Consider the following 22571-nt stretch of genomic DNA (forward strand, 5'->3'; position numbering starts at 1 on the left):
TCAACGCATTTATATTAGCAATCTTTACATCCTAATATACTTATAAAAGCAATGGAGCAGTGAATTTGACAAAATATTTTTATTCAGCTTCTGAACACGTCTTAAAGAAATAATTAGACCCGAATGTTATGGCTCACCCATTCATTTCTGACTCTTCAAAAAAAGCGTATGTTTGACCTGGTCGCCACGATGATGTGGCTGTCAATCTCCAAAATTCTCAGCTTCCACTGGCTATGGGGTTGCATTCATCCAATCAGGAGCAACTATTCTTTTCGCTGTGTGTCCCACTTCCTAAACGAATTAGGAATTTGAGTTGGTGCTGTAGGGGTTTTTTTTTGTCATGGTATAAACTACAAGTCAGGATGGAACAAGAGAGAAGGTAGGCAAGGAAAGACACAAATAGAAGTGGCTTATAATTGTTTAATATAATCATTACAGAAACAGTAGTGCATGTGCATTTTATGACTGCGGAGGGGAGTTTGTTTCAGTCTAATTGTCTAAACTGATAATCACTGCGTTTAGAATGTTTCCCGGAACTGCCTGGAATCTGAGAGGGTTTGAATGGAAGGCATAATGACCTTGTCAGAGTAACAACTTGTGTTAATAGACTGGTAAAATTATTTTGCATTACCTGATAATGAGCTTTTTAAAAAAAATTAAGATAAATAAATATACAGCGGGAGGTTGCGAGTTCACACACACAAAGGCGACATCAACATTGACTGTACACTCGGGTATTGTGCAGAAGCTCCGCCTGCAGCGTGACTGTCGGTGGTTTTAAGACGATGTGACATGTGTAGCTGGTGAAACCCAGTATTGCGGCACATCACAGACGGGGAAACATAGACGGCAACAAGGAAACAAACAGAACTGCAAACGGCTAACAATGTAAGTCAGCTTCCTTCTCCCACTCCTCCCCAGCGCAGAGCTGCAGCTGCTGAATGACAGGAGCAACTAACGGGTTTTCTCCAACAGAGACACACACAGAGAAAATATCTAATGGGGGAACGTTTCCTGTTTGTAACACTTTCCGGATCCGACGTTTTGGGCTAAAATGACAGTTATTAGGGAAATGGGAAATAACGCGCAGGAAACGCAACGTAGCCAGGCCTTTTGTGTAGTGGCTTTCTCCTGGATCCTAGTGCGACTGAGAACAGTCTCTCATTCAAAACAGTTGTAGTTTATATAGGCATAGAGACAGGACTTAAATGGACATGATCATACACGTACTTGTGCACTTTAAAAAAAAAATAAATTCATACAGTACAACAGTGATTACACTTTTAGTGTACGTGATTAGCTATGAGACGATTTGGACATCCTGGAAACGTTATAGGCGCTATGTGAATGCAAGTCTTTTTATTTAAGTGTGCGTGCATGTTTTTTGAATTATATATTCAGTGCATCTACAAAAAAAAGTAGGGTTAACTTGACTCAGTAGAGCCAGTAATTATAAGAGTTGAATGTTTCTGTGAATGCTTGTAAACATGACAGGAACACTGGAAAGTAAAAGCTGAGATGCTTCTTTAGCACTTGTGAGGTCTAACTTGTAATTGTGAAACTTATACTGTACAGGTTATGGAAATATAATTAAATACGTTTGAACTGTTCAAACATAGTATAAGTATATCATCCTCTATTGTTTAATCTCATAGGAAGTTGTTTATGAACATGGGACACAGTTAATGTACCTATTCAGAATTAATTCTGAATAACTCTAAATGAGGTAAAAGACTTCTGTTCATTTAGTTTTCACTTTAATGACAACAAGAATTGAAAGTTTAAATTTCATACAATTATAGAATCCCTACAGTGTGGAAACAGGCCATTCGGCCTAACAAATCTCCACTGATTGTCCAAAGAGCATCTCATCCAGACTCGTCCACCTACCCTATCCCTGATGGAAGGGATACAATCACCTGATGAAGGAGCAGCGCTCCGAAAGCTAGTGCTTCCAAATAAATCTGTTGGACTATAACCTGGTGTTGTGTGATTTTGAACTTTGTACACCCCATTCAAACACTGGCACCTCCAAATCATGACTACCGTATCCTTGTAACCCTGCATTTCCCATGGCTAATCCACCAAACCTACACATCCCTGGACAAATTTATACTAATAATTTGACCTTTCAGTAGACAAAGCCTAGATTCCCCAGAATGTACGAGATTGAGAGGTAATCTCGTTGAAATATACAAAATTCTCAGGGGATATTGTATGGTGGATTCTGGAGCAAGGTTTTCCATGGCGGTGAATTAAGATCCTTGGACTAAGGATTTGGCTATTTAGAATGGGGATGAAGAGAAATACCTTTGCTCAAAGTGTTGTCTATCTTTGAAATTTTGTACTCCAGAGTTGTTCAGTTATCGAGTATATTCAGGACAGAAATTGATACATTTCTGGAAACTAAGGGAATTTTTAAAAATGTTGCCATAGCCCCTCCAGACCAGAGGGCTACTGTCTCATTAGAGAGAGATGAATGGTGCTGGTTTAATCTGAGGGTCACCACATCTAAGGTCAGGGGAGAGGTTGAGAAAGAGACCCCTTCAGGGTAACATCAGCTGGTGTAGGAATTCAACATATACTATTGGCCTCAATCTGCATCGCAATTCGGCTGTCCAGCCGAGTGAGCTAACCAAGCCCCACTAAGGGAATTAAAGGATATAGGGATGGTGCAGGAAAATGGAGTTGTTACATGATCAACCATGATTTTATTGAATGATAGACAAAGCTCAAAGAATTGAAAGGCCTATTCCTATAACTGCTTCTGTCTTTGAAGTTTTAATGATCTTAACTTCAACTGTTACTGATTTAAAGCCATGCCATATCCTAAATAGTAAATTCAAGATTATATTGTAAATACAGTCCTTATAGCATTGGAGGTGTACTCCATTAATGTAATAGGTATAGTGTAGGTATATGTTTTTTAGTAGGCAAATGGTCTGATTATAAAACAGATGTTTACAGGTTCATAAATGTATGTTAGAAGTAAAAATATACAGTGATATCTTAGATATACATCTACCTAGTTTTTGATCAATAGCTTACTTTTCAGATTAAATTTTTAATTATATGTACAATTATGTAAAAATATGTAGAACCAATTATATTTGCAGCTAAAATGTAATTGAGAACTCCTGTTGCTTTGGATAGACAAGTCAATCCAGGTAACTTGAAAAAAATGTGTGATAACATGTAATTGAGGAGACTAGACAAAACAAGAAAAAAATTAAGTACTACTCCAGCACCTTTTTGGAGGAGAAACATTCCAAGGTGAAATGCAATCATGAAGTGCACAGGGAAGACGATATACTGCAATATGAAGTTGTTTTTAGTGATAGACAGCTTAGCCAATACCGTCAGGTACAATGCACTTTCACTAAATTATTCAGAAATCAACTCAAATTATGGTACTTTACCAATTTATACGTAAGTAGTGATTTCTCATACTGTCCCTATATCATGACCATGTCTATATGGTTTTCAGATTTTACCCAGTGTGAATTTTGAAGCCAATTTTTAAAATATGGTTGAATGTTACATTTTATCATTTTTGCAATAAAAATATATACTAATTTGTATGAAACAGAGATACATAGTTGGTGGGAACAAGGGGTTCTGTGCAGAATAGTTTGAGAAATCACACAGCACAAAACTGCAGCTTTTATCATGCCACTAGCGGTGGGCAGCTGTAAGTAGGGTGTGACAGGTTTACATGGGCAATTTCCATAATAAATCTTAAAGGCGGTAAAGACAAGCCAGGGAACTATAGACCGGTGAGTCTGACCCCAGTGGTGGGCAAATTGTTTGAGGGAATCCTGAGGGACAGGATGTACATGTATTTGGAAAGGCAAGGACTGATTAGGGGTAGTCAACATGGCTTTGTGCGTGGGAATCATGTCTCACAGACTTGATTGAGTTTTTTGAAGAAGTAACAAAGAAGATTGATGAGGGCAGAGCAGTAGATGTGACCTATATGGACTTCAGTAAGGCGTTCGACAAGATTCCCCATGGGAGACTGGTTAGCAAGGTTAGATCTCATGGAACACAGGGAGAACTAGCCATTTGGATACAGCACTGGCTCAAAGATGGAAGACCGAGGGTGGTGGTGGAGGGTTGTTTTTCAGACTGGAGGCCTGTGACCAGTGGAGTGCCACAAGAATCGGTGCTGGGTCCTCTACTTTTTGTTATTTACATAAATGATTTGGATACGAGCATAAGTTTGCAGATGACACCAAAATTGGAGGTGTAGTGGACAGCGAAGAGGGTTACCTCAGATTACAACAGGATCTGGACCAGATGGGCCAACGGGCTGAGAAGTGGCAGATGGAGTTTAATTCAGATAAATGCTAGGTGCTGCATTTTGGGAAAGTAAATCTTAGCAGGACTTATACACTTAATGGTAAGGTCCTAGGGAGTGTTGCTGAACAAAGAGACCTTGGAGTGCAGGTTTATTGCTCCTTGAAAGTGGAGTCGCAGGTAGATAGAATAGTGAAGAAGGCGTTTGGTATGCTTTCCTTTATTGGTCAGAGTATTGAGTACAGGGGTTGGGAGGTCATGTTGCGGCTGTACAGGACATTGGTTAGGCCACTGTTAGAATATTACGTGCAGTTTTGGTCTCCTTCCTATCAGAAAGATGTTGTGAAACCTGAAAGGGTTCAGAAAAGATTTACAAGGATGTTGCCAGGGTTGGAGGATTTGAGTTATAGGGAGAGGCTGAACAGGCTGGGGCTGTTTTCCCTGGAGCGTCGGAGGCTGAGGGGTGACCTTATAGAGGTTTACAAAATTATGAGGGGCATGGATAGGATAAATATACAAAGTCTTTTCCCTGGGGTGGGGAGTCCAGAACTAGAGGGCATAGGTTTAGGGTGAGAGGGGAAAGATATAAAAGAGACCTAAGGGGCAACTTTTTCACGCAGAGGGTGGTAAGTATATGGAATGAGTTACCAGAGGATGTGGTGAAGGCTAGTACAATTGCAACATTTTAAGAGGCATTTGGATGGGTATTGACGGGTTTGGAGGGATATGGGCCGGGTGCTGGCAGGTGGGACTATTTTGGGTTGGGATATCTGGTTGGCATGGACAGGTTGGACTGAAGGGTCTGTTTCCATGCTTTACATCTCTATGACTCTGTGACTCTATGAGAATTTATAATGGAAATATATATAGACATAACACCCCTAATGCTCATGGATCTTCAAATGTGTTATTTAGGTATATCAATTAGTCATAAAATGTTAATATATTTCCTGTCAATGAAACATACTTCATGTTTTGACAATACTTGCTCACAGTTTTTTATGTCAATGCTTTGCATGGTAAAATCTCTAGCATTACTGTGTTTACACGTCTGCCTTCATCTTTAAGTCATTCTCAAAAATTCTATTTTCAAGTTAGCTTAAGTCACATCTCTTAGTTCTCATACTGTGACTTTGTGTTTGTGTATTTTTAAAAATGTACTGTCTTTCCTTCTCTTCATCTTGCAATGTGAGCTGTTTAAGGCTGTACTGTACAGTGAATGCCATGCACATATAGTCAGTGTCCTCCTTTTCCAACAAATGTAATTGGTTACTGCGACAGCCACTTATTGCACAAACCCAAAGAGCATTGTGTTTTGTGGAATGTTACTGGCAGATAGGGAAGTACAGTAGCAAATCAGAAATGCTTACTAATGTAATCCAAATGGTTATTTTACCTGGTGGAATAATCAATAAGAACCAAATAAAATTCAAATGTCATGAGATCTTTACTAATCAGAAAGTAGAAATATCGCAAACATGACCGATATATCAAAAATTGTTATGGATAATCCCATATTTTAAAAAATGGTCCAGCAATATTAACCCCATTATTCATATTATTTAAGCACCCTATATAATTCATTGCAACTTCAAATTTGCACAGTCACTGGACCTTGTGTTGCTTTTGAGGACAGGATTTTACTGTCAATAAGTTATGTACTGTATTATTATGCAGTCCTATTCAGGGATCTTTTAATTAAATAACAATTTTACTGTGGCCTTTACAGACAGAATCAAAATATTTTATACAGTTTCTGAAATGATCTGTTATAACTTTAGAGAGATTTTTTAACTGCTTTAGAGATGTATAATTAAACTAACCAAGTGTTTTAGAACTTTTCAAAAACATTCCAATTATCTTCATAAGTAGTGGCATTAGGTTTTAGATCATCATCCTTTCAAAAAGTCATAGTTCAAAGATTTTTCTTGTTATTACAGTTTATTGGAGTTTCTCATTGTGCAAATACGGAATGTTGTACTCAGTATTCACTAAAGAACAACCGTTGGATGTAATTTCTAAACATAAAGAGTCAATGATTTTCCTCTTAAAGTATAATTAAGTCGCTTTTTAGAAGGGGTTGGGAAATTAAAGTATGCATTTCCTTGATAATTTAGTGTTATTTATAATCAAGATCTATCAAAGCTTTACTTCCACATTGTTCTCTTCATATGTCAAATTGGTTAGCGGAATCATTGTTTTCCATTCAATAATATTTTTTTGAAATAGCAGAGACTACAAGGTAATTTTGGGGTGTTATCATCAATGTAAATGTGGATATTATAATTTTTCAGGACACTGGGTTTTTTTTCTGACCTCATTTCCTGGAGAACCATGGCTTGCAAATGAACAAACACAACCCTCTCACATTCTGTGCCTTGCACAATTTCACCAACAGGTAATAAACAGTGGGAAATCTGTCGACCTGAGTGACAACATTGGGAAGAACAGTCTATATTTGTGAGTTTTCTGTTTAAAATGAGGTCTTAAAGAAAACTTAACTGTACCAATAAGTTAAAATTTAAAAATAAAGGCAAGCATTATATGTATTTTGTCGGACAATGTGCTAAGCAGCCTGTGTAGGATAATATACTAAGCAGCCTGCACGTTGTATTTTTCATCTGGCGGGCAATAGGACCCAGTGAGTGCCGATGACTGTAGTCCGGTGTAGGTTGATAATGCAGAAGGATCAAGCGATCAGCCTTTTGCGACCAAAATGATACAATCAAAGGATTAAATGTTTGCAATCCATCAGGCGGCTTGCATTCTTTGATGTTGCATTTGGTGCTTTATTCCCGGATTTTTATTTTAGTCTTTGTTTTTTCCCCCCCCTCCTCCCCTTTTGTAGATGGAGGACTAGCAGCCTTCTTGAGGTCGGCAGAATTGCAACCATGAGCCTTACGCTGTAGCTGTTTCTTTCTCTGTGTGTCTGCCGATCGGGAAGAATGCAGCTCTGGGGAAGAGGAGCGCTGCATTAAACATGATGAAGACCGATACATCCTCAGCATCAGCAGCAGCGAGCTTGAGGAGCCCATCTCCGCACCGCAATGCCTATGAGGCAGAGATTCAGGCTCTGCAGCAAAACAACAGCGACAGCAAACCCACTGCCAATGGAGAGCAGAAGGCAGCCGAGGATGCCGAGGGGAGGAAGCAGAGCCGGGGCAAGAAGTATGGATCCAATGTCCACAGGATCAAAAACATGTTCCTGCAGAAGATGGGCACCACCCCGAATGAAGCGACTGGCATCCCAGCCAAAGGCAAGGAGAGGTCTGTGCGCCTGTCCCTGCCCAGAGCCAGCAGCCTGAATGAGAATGTAGACCACAGTGCCCTCCTGAAGCTTGGCACCAGTGTCTCCGAGAGAGTGAGCCGCTTTGACACCAAGAGCGAGAGACCCTTCTCCAAGCTGCAGGAGACCAGGAAGCTCTTTGAGAAGAACATCCAGGAGAAGAATGTCTCCAACCGGATCCTGCTGAAAAAGGAAAGGGCCGGGCTCAAGGACAGCAAGTTGGACGTGGTGGTCCGCTTCAATGGCAGCACCGAGTCACTGGACAGCCTCGAGACGGAGGCCATTTCGCCCACGGTCAGTCAGCTCAGTGCTGTCTTCGAAAGTGGTGCCAACCAACGCAAAGCCCTGGAGCGAGGGCCACGGCCAAGCACCTGCCCTCTCGGTTCCAAACCACTGTCCAGAAAATCCAAATTAGTTCTTAAGAACCAGCAAGAGGCGCTTAAGACAGAAGGTGGGGGCAACAGTGACGGCGACTTCTCTCTTGATCTACCTGGGACCTCTGGCCAAATTAGAAAAGAAGCTGAGGAGCCGCAGTCTGACAAGTCTCTGGGTGGTTCCTCGTCCAGAAATAATTTAGCTAGCAAGTTGGCATCTCTTGTGAAGCATGGGGACAGCTTGAAAGAAACCAGGCCAACCGCAACTGCACAGAGGTCACAGAAAGTCGAGGAGGTCAGAAAAATTAGGCCAGTGGAAGTGGAAGATGCTGTAGTGTCAGATCAGGAATCTGGACCGACGGATGATGGAAGGGAGGATCTAGAGTCCATTGTTAAGGACTCTGAAAATGGCACTGGACTCCAACAGGGAGATGCCGTTTTGGAAACTTGTGAGGTTAAACCGGTTGAGACCGGAGAACTGCTCCATGATGCTGGTTCAGAAAATGGAGATCTTCCCAAAGACTCTTTGGATCATTTCCAGTCCCCTCCTTTGGAATCTGCAGAAGGGACTGTGCAACAGGTCGAGGAGTCCTTGTCATCTAAAGCAGATTCCTTTGAAGAGGGTGAGCAGGTTAAAAATGATCTAGATCTTTTCGATCATTGCAAAAAAAATGAAGGTGTTTCTGAGGCAGATATGGTGGATATTAGCGCCTTTAGTGGGGTTGGTGATGAATCTGAAGGAAGTTGTCTGGACGATGATGAGGATGATGTCTTTGAACCAGAAAGTGGCTACTCAGAGATCACTGGATTATCAGATGAAGAGGAACCCATGCCACACAGAAAGATTCGCTTCAGCACTGCATCAATTAAAGTAAGTCCTGATAAAAAGGAACATGCCTAGTCATTGGAAATGTCTATTAAAGACTTATGTGTCTAAATGACTTGAAGCTTCAGGAAAGGATCATTTTAAATATATTACAGTTTATAACATGTAATCTTAAATTTTTGGTGAATGAAAAGCTTTATGGTTTTCATATCCAGACTGAACATGAATAATTATTCTTAATCTTTGAAGTGTGGAAATATGCATTAATAATATTATATGTTCTTGGTTATTATCTGAGAGTTACATCAGAATTAAACAACTTAATAGATAAATAGTGGCTTTAATCAATTTTAGTAGAATACAACTTTGTCTAGTCTTACCAACTTGATGGACTTAACCTTAATTATTTTTAGGACTCCCTTGTAAACGACTGGTGTGGATTTATAGTCACTTTATAATGAGGTGGCAGTCTGAATATTTTTTTCACAGCAGTAGATGGACATTTTGCAAATTAACCAGCAATTCTAAAAGGCTGTTAACTCCAGGCAGCATATACCCAGGAAATTAGTAACTGAAATCACCAATATTCCTATACGAGGGTGGGATCAGTTTGACTGCATTTGCACATCTTAACTAAGCACTGTCATCAAGTTAGTTTCTTATGTTGAAAGGTGAACATGAAGTATCAAGGTAAAACATTAAGTTCACTGGTATACTAAGTGTATCAATCTATTTTATTACATAACCATACTTTACGTTTTAAGTTAGTGCATTGTTCCTTCACAATGTATATTGGAGTCTGCTGCTGTAAATTAAGGAAAACTATCAACTGTGGGGATGCTAGGAGTATTTGGGATTTAATGATAAATGCAATCTGGAGTTAATTGACATTTTTTCTTTTGTTATATTAACATGAGTTTAACTATAAACGTTCAAAAGTCAAAAGAATAATATTAAGTGAGATTGTTTGACAAATCTGTAAAGTTCATTGAATAGTTAGGTTTTGGAATTTCATGAACAGTGTTGTGATTTAGTTATTGTCAGATTACCAGTGATTTAAACTGTCTGCACCAGCCATATTTATGACCTTTTTAAGTTGTCAAATGAGAGCGATTGAATTTTAGAACTGTTGCTATTTCTCCCTTTTCCCACTTTATTATTCAGAATTGGTTGACTAATTGGTCACCACAGAACCTCCTACACACAACAGGAAGCAACATGTCAGGACTTCCTGTGTAAAAGTTTCAAATGAAAATTGAGTTTGATTTAAAGACAGCTTTCAACATCAGCGATCTTGTTTAGTCAGGGATTATATATCGTAAGCAGTGTTGATTTTGTTAAGATATTTATAATAAGTTGGAATTTTGCTGATATTTTAACCCACAGAAATTGTTTTTCTATCAGCTGCATTCTTGAATTTCTTAGTGAATGTTACGACATGATGAAAGGATAGGCCAGTCGGCCAATCACCTCATCCATCCAAGAAATATGTGTCGCCACTTCTCTTCTCAATGTCCGATTTCGTCTTAAGTACTGTCAGACCTGTCATGTCTCATCTGGAAGTTAATTGCCTATCTGATCTATAAAATTGCATTTTTTTAAAGTTCTGAATCTTGTTTGCTTTGCAATTTTAAAAAAATCCACAAGTCCCAGTGGTTTTTAATTCACATGCTTTCTATCTGACATGTAATCAATTATTTGTTGACCTTTGTAATGAAGAGTAAAGGCTAATACCTGTATTTATACTCTATATGTTGTCTCAGAGTCGATGAATTTTGAAGTACAGTTGTCATTGTACACAGGATGTCACATCCTCATGAAAGAAATGTCTCACTTTTTGTTAGCTCATTGTACGAATTGACCACTGCTATTGTCAACAAAAAAGACAAGGATTTTTGTTTTCTTAAGGCAGTACCATCCCCGGATTTTCTCACAATATTTAATACCTGACTCAGCTTGTTGTGTGTATGGACTTTCAGAAAGTGTTTGCAGAAGTGCTACATAATGGACTTGTTGGCAAAATGAAAGGGCACAGGATTAAAAGGGGCAGGATACAATATAAACTGAGTGACAACGTACAAAAAGTAGTGGTGAATGGTGATTTTTTTTTGGACTGGAATCCATACCCTATGGGTGGGGATTTGGACCATGGTACTTTTTAATATATATATTAGTGACCCAGAATTGACTATTCAGAGCATAGTTTCAAAGGTTTAAAATCATGAGAAACTTGGGAATGTTATAAACAATGAGAAAGATTATAAAATATAACACTTCAATAAGAAGTAGACAGATTGATCAAGTGAGTAGACTCAAGACAGATAATATTGAACTTATAAAAGTGTGAAGTGATTCTTATTTGCGTGGAGAGTATGAATGCAAATTTTATAAAATTTAAATAGCACAGTTTTGAATGGAGAGACCTAGGAGTGTATGTACATACGTGTCTTTGACGACAAGCTAAAAAAGTTGTTAGAATTGCATCTGTATTCCTTCACTTTATTAGCCAAAGGCATGTTAAAGCTGGTTAGTCCTCCGATGAGGTTTTGTGTTCAATTCTGGGTATGAGACTAACTCTTTGAAGAGAATGCAGAAGAGATTTACTAGAAAGCACCAGGTTTGAGTGACTTGACTTATGTGCAGAGACTGAAAAAGCTGATGCAGTGTTCCGTTGAGCAGAGATAGAAAGGAAGAGATGAGTAATTTTGGTAATGTCTGAAAAACTCCATTATGGCTATATCCCGTCATCAAGGTATCCTTTATTTACATGTGGAACATTCTTGACAGTGATTGAGTATCCTCAGAGCCAGTTCTCAGAGGGAACAGAATATCTGATATGCCTGTTTTTATCTGTCAGTCAATGCTCCCTGATTGGACCAGATTAAGGTTCAGGAAGATGGGATGGTCACGAATAAGCATGAATTACTTCCGAGTTGCTCGGAGCACAAGAAGTGAGCTACTGTGTGTTACCATCTGTATCTGAGGCAGAGTCGTAAGCACCTGACCCGGTGCTAAAACACCCCAGGAGAAGCAACAAAAAAAAGACTGGTCTATGTCTTTGGACTCGGGGGGGGGGGGGGGGGGGGGGGGGGGGGGGGAGGAATATGTAGTGACTGCAACAAGGTCAGCCAGGTAGACCTCCTAGAATATGAGTTCCCTCCCCCTCTGAGTCTGAAGATGTATTATTTTTTTGTTGTAGCTTCTGCTGGGGAGTCTTGGCACCGGGTCATGTTCCTACGACTCTGCCTCAGATACAGGCGGTAATGTACAGTAGATCGGTTCTTGTGCTCGGAGCATCTCAGAAGAAATTCATTCTGATTCATGACCATCGCACCTACCTGAACCGTACACCTCGCATCAACCTTGCTTCTTTCCCATGCAGGGAAATCCCATGGTTTCTTCGCCAAACCTGGTCACCTGTATCAAACTGTTTCACTCACTTGGTGGAGTCTTGTGTCCAGCATTGATGCTCCCTTCCTCTCAACTCCAGGAAGATCAGATTTAACCTGGCATGGAGTCTTCTTCCAATTAGCATTTCTGTTGGAGCTATCCCCGTGGTTGTGTGAGGGCTGGTCCGATAATCAAATAGAAACTGGGACAGTTGGTATGGAGTGAAGCTGTGGGCTATTTCTTTAAGCCGTGTTTCTAAGTTTGGACTGCTCTTTCTGCCAGGCCATTGGATGATGGATGGAATGAAGTTGTCTTTATATGATGAATACTATTTGAGTTTAGGAATTACTCAAATTCCCTGCTGCTAGGTGTTGCATTTTGGAAAAGCAAATCTTAGCAGGACTTGTACACTTAATGGTAAGGTCCTAGGGAGTGTTGCTGAACAAAGAGACCTTGGAATGCAGGTTCATAGATCCTTGAAAGTGGAGTCACAGGTAGATAGGATAGTGAGGAAGGCATTTGGTATGCTTTCCTTTATTGGTCAGAGTATTGAGTACAGGAGTTGGGAGGTCATGTTGCGGCTGTACAGGATATTGGTTAGGCCACTGTTGGAATATTGAGCTATAGGGAGAGGCTGAATAGGCTGGTGCTGTTTTCCCGAGAGCATTAGAGGCTGAGGGGTGACCTTTTATAGAGGTTTATAAAATCATAACAGGCATGGATAGGTTAAATAGACTAGGTCTTTTCTCTGGGGTGGGGGAGTTCAGAACTAGAGGGCATAGGTTTAGAGTGCAAGGGGAAAAATATAAGAGACATAAGGGGCAACTTTTTCACACAGGGTGGTGCGTGTATGGAGTGAGCTGCAAGAGGAAGTTGTGGAGGCTGGTACAATTACAACGTTTAAAAGTCACCTGGATGGGTACATGAATAGGAAGGGTTTAGAGGGAGATGGGCCAAGTGCTGGCAAATGGGACTGAAGTAGGTTAGGATATCTGGTCGGCATGGACGAGTTGGACCGAAAGGTCTTTTTCCGTGCTGTATATCTCTATGTCTCTAAATGAAGGCCCTTTATCTGTGACCAACACTTCTGGGAGTCTATGTACTGCAAAAGATGCGCCCAGTTTTTCTGTCTTTTTACCTGTGTTAATGAATGAAATCTATGCACATCTATCCATTTTGGATTGGGTGTCCACAATGACTAAGAACATTGAGCCCGTGAAAGGACCTGCATAGTCGATGTGTTACTGAGTCCAGCATTTATCCTGCTATTCCCACAAATATGGAGGAGCTGCAGGTGGTAATTTTATTCCTTGTTGGCACCCTGAGCACTGCCCCACCAATGCAGCTATGTCTGCATTCAATCCTGACCATTAGGCATAATTTCCCATCACCATCTCCATTTTGGAAACCCTTGCATGACCCTGGCAGAGTTCAGCTAGTACCTGGCAGCGACCATTGCTCAGTACAATCATTCTTGTTCCCCATAATAATACACTGTCCTGTATGGTGATAGAGGTAAGTCCAGTACAGATATAGGAGCTGGCGCACTTTGATCGCCCTCACTTTATCTTTCAATGGTCTTGTTGACTATGTAATCCAGGTAAGTCATTTGGGGTCCCTGGAATATATTTTTCCTTTCTAATATGTATGCCTGCTGGGGAAAAATGCCGAAGGACAATATCCAAGTTGTCTAGGTGCACCTATTGGTCTTCCCTGTTATTAGCTTGCATATAGTGACCTGAGGTAGATCTTGGAGAATGTTCTCCATCGTCTGCTGAAAAATTGCAAAGGCTGACGATGCTCCAAATGGTACTCTTGTATATTGGTACAAACCTTTATGGGTATTAATTGTCGTATACTTCTGGGAATCTTCATCGAACTGCAATTGCAAATACACATGGTTCATGTCAAACTTGATGAAAGACAGTCCCCCTTTGCATATGAATCTTTGCATATGAATCCTCTATGTGAAGGACAGTGCTGAGTGGCCCTTAGTTATAAAAGATGACTGTTCCTTTTTATTTTCGTTGTAGCATCAGAATGTCTTCAAATGGTTTACCATTTGTTTAAAATCCCCACAAAGTGAACTGAACTGTTGGGCTTCACCAATGGTATGATTGGTGCTGCCCATTCGCAAAATGGACGGGTTTGAAGATTCCTTCATTTTCCAGCCTTCTGATTTCTGCCTCTGCTTTTTCCTTTTAAGGTAAATGGCACCAGGTGGGCCTTGCAAAATTAGGGAGTTGCTTCCAGGTCAACATGCCAGGTGGCCTTGGCTCTTTTGGTAGTCCCTCGACCTTCCTGACAAACCTCTGGGTATTTAATTAGGACTTCACTCAGGCAGCCATTTCCTAATTGACAAATGTTGAGCCAATCTAAGTGAATCTTTCTTTCTCAACCAATTTCGACCCATCAAGTTTTGGCCCGAGTATTTTTCTACAATCAGTGCGAACTGAACCAGCTGTTCCTCATATATGATGTACACTCAGACAAGTAAGAATCTGAACGTTCATGGTGCTTGAATTTTGTGGTTCCCCAAACCAGTTATATTAATCTTCTTACTCTAATGCTTCCCTGATTTAGATGACTTTGTGCTAATATTTTTATGACTGACTGCAATATCAGAGTGATTAAATTGTGCAGAATGAGTAAATGGACAACAGTGCTGAGTGGCCCTTAGTTATAAAAGATGACTGTTCCTTTTTATTTTCGTTGTAGCATCAGAATGTCTTCAAAGATTCGGTGAATCTGAAGTTGCTCTAACCACTGAGGAGCTATTGAATTGCCCAGCATTCAGCCTGAAAGGGGTATACCAATGTCAACTACAGCACACACTGAGATTCAATACCTCAGGTCCCGCTTTGGTTTTTGCATCATCTTTTTAAAAAGACAAGCACTTGGTTCAACCCCTGCAAAAGGGCCTTCTGCCTCTTAGGATAATCACAATAACTACACAAATGGTGGAGATCCTAGGGGAAGAATTGGCTGTCTGTTGCACTTGGCACTTGGGGAACAATGAAAGTCAATTTAATGATGGAGGCTGATATTGTTTTGTTTGAAATTAACAACAAATTATTAATGCAAACATTATTTCAATTGATTGAGTCAGTGGCAACATTGTGAGGTGTGTTGATTACAGCTTGATAGTGGTATTTCAAATAGTAGTCCAAAATTCTTTTACCATCTGCTTCAGTGTAAATACAACTTTGACTTCTCGAGATTGGTGTTATGGAATAGCATTATGGAATTCAAACATTTGAGGTGGCTGTTAGTTTTTTAATTAGGTACAAACCTTATGAAGAAGCAAGATGGTAGTGTATGATCCAGTACATCAGTTCCTTATGACATTTGGAAAATATTTTTTCTTGTCATCGCCTAGTTAGTTTTGGTGCCCACTAGTTGAAACCTGGTGTTTCCTGTAATTCAAGCGATTAGTTTGTTCTTAACTAGCTGATCTCCTCCCAGGGTGTTGCTGACAGGCGCTCTGAGCTTGGCAGCAGAGTCATGCCTACATGGTGAAAAGGCATTTAATCCAACCTTGCAGGCCACTCTTCGGATTCATACTTGTCTGAGTGTACATTGTATGTCGTGACCTCCTGTGGGATTACTCTTTGTAAATCAGGTGTTATGCTGGTGACAAGAATGCAATACTCTGTGCTTAATATTTCCACAAGGAGAATTTTACAGTGTTTACTGGGCTGGGATCGCTTTAGCCATATCCTGGTGCAGTGCTTTTGGTTCTTTTTTCTTCAGTTTCTCGGGATTTCTTACCAGAGAAAGCATGCAAGATTGCTTCTGAGACATATAAAGAGTTAGATATGTAGGTTAAAACAGGAGTCACGTGTTGGTCAGACTGAGAAAGACTGGCATTCTCTTTCACTAAAAGACATCAGGGAATTTTTTTGCTGCTATCAGAATTCTTGAAATTAATTTGACAAAATTTGAAGCAACCACCTCTGGACCTATCCAGTACCATCACCGCTGGGTGTCTGTTCTATACAATTCAATTCCTGTCATGCTATATGCCAGCATTCTGACTGTTCGCCTTTTTAATGAATAACTGGTGAAATCAATTAAGTATTAAAGCCTTCTATTAAAAGGCTTTCTGAAAATAATTCTATTTGTTAGTGAAATAAGTTTTTTCCTTTTAGAATCTTTTTTCTTTCTAATATATTATATATATATTCATCTGTGATCCTTTATTTATTTTAAATGCATAACATTTTATAGCAATTGAAAAATCATGGTTGACATTAATTGCTTTTGAGAGGCACCATTTTAAGATGACAATTCTGCCTTAACATTACTCACAGACCAGCTTGTTGCAAGATGAGTTTTTACCACTACTCATTGTTATCGGGCAGATTTTCTGTTACCAGCCTCTGTCCTGGTAGAGATCTACAGAGCTTCCTTGCTCTTGTATGGTAGAGAAAAGCCACTTGATAATCTATCAAGAAGAGACTCTTACCTTAAATGAGATTGATGTTCATTCACACAGCAACTATATGCACTTTACATTGATGTGATAGCCATTTGGTGGAATCCTATAGGGCTGTGATCAATGTGGGCTTTAGCGAGACTGTGACAGAGTGAGACAGGAAGTCCAGCTAGCCATATTGTGTGAGCATTTCATTGTATCTTTTACGTTTCTGTTGAGCATAGCTTGAAGAGTTTCTCCTTAGGTAGAGGCCAGTTGCAAATTAAAGGGGATTATTACTTGTTAAATGCCTTGTTGATGGTCCAACTTGCTTCATTAACAATCAATGCCCTTTTTACTGAATATGCCAGATGTTGAGAAAGCTCCACATGGAAATCAGAGAAGGTAGCAGTTGACTTCAGCTCATCGCTGTCTGCAGCCAGCCTCCCAGTCAATCGCAAAACAGCATTGCAGGGCACGATCCACAGGCACTAACCATACCAACCTCTTGAAAATGGACATTAGCATCTGACAATTGCCAACACCTCACAATCATCGTGGTCCCTCTCTGATCCAATTGCAGGCCATTTAGGAAGCACTGACCTACAAAACCGTGCAATCTGACAATTTGTATTGCTGCAGTAAGGACACTTTATGTGCAGGGACAGGCTCCCAGCTTATAGATTGAGTCAGGCAATATCTCAGGGCTGCTCACTTGCCCTCCTAGCGCTCAGATGGTGAGCACCTACCCTGTGTGCTTACAGCATCCATACCTTGTCTTGTCCTGCCTGGTTCTTCAAACAGAGCTGAGAGCTATCATCACTGCTGTATTGACAGGCTGCTTTATGCAGACACACAGACATGTTACTTGTCAGTAGACATCTGTCTGGGGGGCATCTTGCTTTCTGGTCCACACAGTGATGTCAATTTAACACCTAAAGCATGTGTCAGCTGCCTGCGTGGCAAACACACTGCACAGTTGTTCAACCAAATGGCCAAGTAAGAAAATGGATCTAGTTTGCAGTTCACTCAAGAGGGAGTCAGAGGGTCCCAATATCATCAGTCAGAGGCACAGTCTGCACACAGTCCAGCGGGTAGGGCCCAGTCAGTTTTCAACTTGGGATGCTCACCATCAAGTGATCTGTCTGACTGCAACCCTGGAAACGGGTAATGGTCCGTCCTGTGGAGCCAGCAGCAGCTATCGGGAAATCGTTGGAAAAAGAGAGCATTCGGGTCTGATCACTCGTGTCTACGCAGTGTTCATCAGTCATTTGGAGGTCTGGGGCAAATACAATCCTGGATTGTTATGGAGGGTTAGTGGGAGAAACCTGAGGGGGCAGAATGGAGATCAAAAGCGGTGGCAAATTCAAGGCTTTGATGGAAAAGCAGAGGCAGTTGTGGAGATATGAACATGGAGAGTGATGGAAGGAAACACAAGATGGTTTGAGGGTATGCGGAGCAGCACCAAAGGGCATTGGAGGCTGTGAGAGGTCGGGGTGGGGGAGGAGGGAGGTTGTCGACAGTGACCCCCACCAAGGCCTCCATAGCAGGAATGTATAGGAGGTGTGTGGGACATCATCAAGGTGTAAGGTTGAAGCTCGGGAATCAGGGAGGGCAGTTCAACGTGAAGTTCGATGTAGTGGGTTTCCACACGGTGGGAGGTTGGGTGAGGCTGGAAGTGGACTGTTGGGATAGGTTGGGATAAAGGGGATGTCGAGGCTCTGAGAGGTCTGCCTGGGGAATAGGCAGAACCTCAAGCTGACATTGTCTGTCGTGAGCTGTATTGCCTGCCATCACTTGTCATTCTCTAGATGCGCAGCACAACTGAAAATTATCTCGGACAATGCTGAGGGTGGGCAGTGTGAGTGTCAATTTAATGGATGCAATTGCAGGATGCATCTCTGCTGGAAGCTCGGACATTGAAGGGGCAAACGTGTTATTTTGTAAACTGCATCTACATCTTATTTGCACACATTTCTTCACACGTGCAATGCATACAGAGTGAACATGGTTTTGCACTAAATGTCAGCCAGAGGCAGATTTTGCAGTGCTGTCAGTGCTTGCTGAACTAATGTTGTCCTCTTGTTGATGGAGAAATTATCAGTAATAACAAAAGTGGATCCTGGAGAAAAGCAGCCTGTTGTTGATAGACCTTCCAAGGGTGCTGTGGGATTATGGGGGACATCGCTGCAAGATAATCCCATGGAAGTCTGACAGTGGAATCTAATGGAATGAGCTGCTAGAGGTGGTTAACAATTATAACATTTAAAAGATATCTGGATGGATATATGAATAGGAAGGCTTTCGAGGGATGTGGGCAACATGCTGACAAGTGGGACAAGATTAATTTAGGATCGCTGGTCAGTAAGGTTGAGTTGGAATGAAGGATCTGTTTCCGTACTGCATAAGTCTGTGACTCCATGAATGTAATGAAAAGAGATATTGATATTGGGTGATATTTTTGTGCTGCAGCCTTCTTTCTCAAATAACGTTTGCAGCAACTTCACCGAATTGCTCAAGCAGGACCCGGTGCAACAAACATTTGGGCTCCTGAAGATTTGGTTTGGCAGTGGGTTTGGGGGTGGGGTGGGGGGGGGGGAGGTGGGGATGTGGCAGCAATATAATCTGGACAAAGTGTGCTGGACCATCCTGGCATGCTATGTTCCACACAATCGGAGTAGGTAACTCAACCATACTGACCGCTATCCTGAACTGATCTCGTCCCACTTGCCAGCATTTGGCCCAATTGGTCCCTGATTCTGGTAGATGAGAGCTGGGTTCAGCAGATGGCGATAAACTGCAAACGAGTAGTTGGTCGTGAAATAGTAGCAGGGACTTAGAGGGTCTTCAGCTGGGATGTATCTCGAGGCAGGTAAAGCATGCGGCCTGTGGTCAAATTGCAACTAGGGTGAGAGAATGGGGTTGCATGTGCGAAGCAGTGTCAGTTTTGGACAGTGTGGCAGTTGTGCCGTTATGTTGCTCGTGAGGGGAAATAGCAGATTGCCCATGCTTGTCTGACTGCACAGTGACCTTTCAAAGATGGATAGGCACAAGCGATGCCAGTCTTCCAGTGACTAGTACGGACTAGTGATTTGTGGAATGACACATGGTAAAATGGAGTGAGAATTGAATGTGAGGAATGCCATGGGGTGAGGCACAATTGATAAGTTATGATGAGAAAACCGACTGGGCCTCGTGGGCAAGAATCCCTGCAAAGCTTCCAACACAACTTGCACTTAGTCAAAGAAATCACAAGATTCAGTGTGTTGTTACAGAGACCATGAGTAAGATCCTGATAGTGGGTCTTAATCCTTCAATATATTCAGCTTTTCTCTCACCAAGTTGATATGAGATCATCATAGTGAGTGGTATCTAAGGCACTCCTCCACATTAATCCTTTCAGATCCTTGTTACACAATACAGACGATACATGGTCTTCAAAGGGCAGGAGCGCTGTGCTGTCTAATGTACAATGTTATGTTCAGCTGGTAAAATCACCCTCCGTTTGTTTAAGGACACGAATTCTTAAAGTGATAAGAATTTGGGTCATGCATGTACTCTTTAGTCAAGCAACTTTGTAAGTTGGAATACACTTGTTTAATATTGTATGGTATTTGAAACGAAACAAATAATGTCTGCAAACGATGCTTACATGACCTGAACGTTCTTGACAAGGCAGAATATCACAAACCAAAAAGAACAAGTGCTGGAGAAACACAGCAAGTCTTGCAGTGTCTGGTGGAGACAGAAACAGAGTTAATGTTTCGGTCCAATACAGTACATTCAGGGAAGTTTATTGGAAGGACAGAGTGCTAATTGGCTACATCAGGCTTCTTTGATGCCTTTTGAAGTGTCAAAACAAAACTGGAAAATTAAACGAAAATACTCAGCTATCCCAGCGGTAGGTTTTTTTGGCCTTTAAAATTCGAAGGATTCCTTCAACTGCTCAAGTAACATAAATGATGAAGAATCCATCAATGGACATGCTTGTGTTGTTTGTACAACATTAGTTACCTCACCAGTTTATGCGAAGATGTGTTGTTGTCCCCTAATTTGTGCAACAGCCAATTGGAAAAATGGTCAAGGAGACCCAGAAGCAGCTGAAGTGCTGCATCCAGGAACAACTCCCCCTCCATGAGGTCAGGCAAGGAAAGGATTCTGTAAATATGCAAGTCCCAGTTTTATCAGTGATAAAGGTTTTTGATGTGTCTCATTCGAGCAAAGCAGAACTAAACTAAGGAGAGCTATTTGGCTCCGGGGATAAAACAGCTAAAGCCTGATATTATTTTTACTTGATATTAAATAAGTGTAAGTCAGAAAATATAGATTGTGAAAACTGTCCAATTCTCTGAATGACAGAGCATTGGCATTTGACCAGCCATTTGGCTATTTTTAGTTTGAACCAGTTTTCCAACAATTAAACAAGAAGTCTCCCCTCATTACTGTGTCATCCATAATTGGGGCAGCTTCCTTGGAATGTCAGAAGTACATTGTAGAGCAAAGTGAAGTTGCAGAGGGAACAGTGCCTCTGCAGTGCTGCACTATGCTGCCAGGCAAATGTGACACTGCAAGTTGAACTAGATTTTATCGTGGAGCTATGGATGTGGGAGGCAGTGGTGAAAAAGCCTTGACAAGTGACTTCAAAGCCTATAGTTAGTGCACACTGCAGGCATAGTATGCTAAGGGTGGAAGGATTGGCTGCTAATCTCTCTCTCTCTGTTAAGCATCTGCAGAGAAAAAAATCTCCTTCATGTTTCGAATTCTTTTGTAGACCCATGTTTCAGCACAATGTTAATTTACATGGCATTTGTATGAAAATCCAATAGCCCTCGACGCTGGTTGCAACTCACATGGCTTTGAATCTTATTTGAATTTTTAGATGCACTCTGACATATGATCTGTTGAGCATTCAAATTTACAATTTGCCATTGAAAGCAGTTCGGTCCCATTTGTTTACGTCATTTGTTTATGTAAGTAAAACAAATGGTAGTCCATTGTAAATCCTGAGTCAGGCAATGTGACCTTTTGTGGTTATGTTTGACTGGAGAAATTTTTAAATCAGTCACAACTCGGATTATATGATAATTCAACACCTTTTGGAACATTAAATACTGAGTCTGCTATTGCGTTCCTCTCTTGAAATGATTGCATTTTGAACCGAGGAAACAACTATATATGTCAGGAGTATGCTGTATTTTTATTTGAGACGTAAACTCAAGAACATCAATAACTCAGAAGTGGGAAACAAAATAACAAATGTTCAGATACTTTTCCCTCACAGTTCTCAAATAACTGTATCATATGTACTGCATTTATGTTATGCACAGAAGTGGATACTGCAGATGCTGGAGATTAGAGTCAAGATTAGAGTGGTGCTGGAAAAGCACAGCAGGTCAGGCAGCATCTGAGGACCAGGAAAATTGATGTTTTGGGTAAAAGCCCTTCATCAGGAATGGTATTCCTGAAATAGCCATTCCTGATGAAGGGCTTTTGCTCAAAACGTCGATTTCCTTGCTCCTCGGATGCTGCCGGACCTGCTGTGCTTTTCCAACCCCACTTTAATCTTGACCTTGCATTTATGTTATACATGCTGCAAGTAGATTTGCAATAGGATATACTCTGGAAGTTCAGGATCTATGGTTTGGTTTGTGATATGATCTAGTCATTCTCCATAACCTTCGTGTGACATGCGAAATCGCAGTGGAATGCCACTGCAATATCCCATCAGATTTATCAAGGTAATGGAGTAGAATTATAACCTGGTTCCTTCTGATCCCTCAGTATAATTTTGTGGAAGGTTGATGAAAATCTCTGAGAAAGGGTTTGAATAATCATTTCCAGTGTTGCTGTGGGGTGTCCAGCAAAGTTCTGTTGGAAACCTCCAAAAATCTCTCAATAATTCCCCACCTTATGTCATGTTGCTGATGTAAAGTGCAAACATGATGTTGGAACCAAAAGATACAAAACCCTTCAGAGGTA

At 40.9% G+C, this 22571-nt stretch overlaps 1 protein-coding gene across 5 annotated transcripts in view; it reads left to right on the top strand.

The window, feature by feature from the left end:
* The first annotated feature begins 283 nt into the window (after nucleotides 1–283).
* Nucleotides 284–22571, top strand: part of LOC140465833 (neurabin-2-like) — a 222517-nt gene continuing 200229 nt past the window's right edge. For 2 of the 5 annotated variants that reach the window (XM_072561666.1, XM_072561662.1), the window contains exons 1-2: nucleotides 284–379; nucleotides 7148–8830. In XM_072561666.1, the coding sequence (XP_072417767.1) occupies nucleotides 7280–8830 (1551 nt within the window). In that variant the 5' untranslated portion in view covers nucleotides 284–379; nucleotides 7148–7279. Of the gene's footprint in view, nucleotides 380–745; nucleotides 889–6593; nucleotides 6760–7147; nucleotides 8831–22571 lie in introns of those variants that run through there. The other 3 variants (XM_072561663.1, XM_072561664.1, XM_072561665.1) reach the window with 3 other exon arrangements.

The sequence above is a fragment of the Chiloscyllium punctatum genome, chromosome 42 (genome assembly GCF_047496795.1).
Source record: "Chiloscyllium punctatum isolate Juve2018m chromosome 42, sChiPun1.3, whole genome shotgun sequence".
In the NCBI taxonomy this organism is placed as follows: Eukaryota; Metazoa; Chordata; class Chondrichthyes; order Orectolobiformes; family Hemiscylliidae; genus Chiloscyllium; species Chiloscyllium punctatum.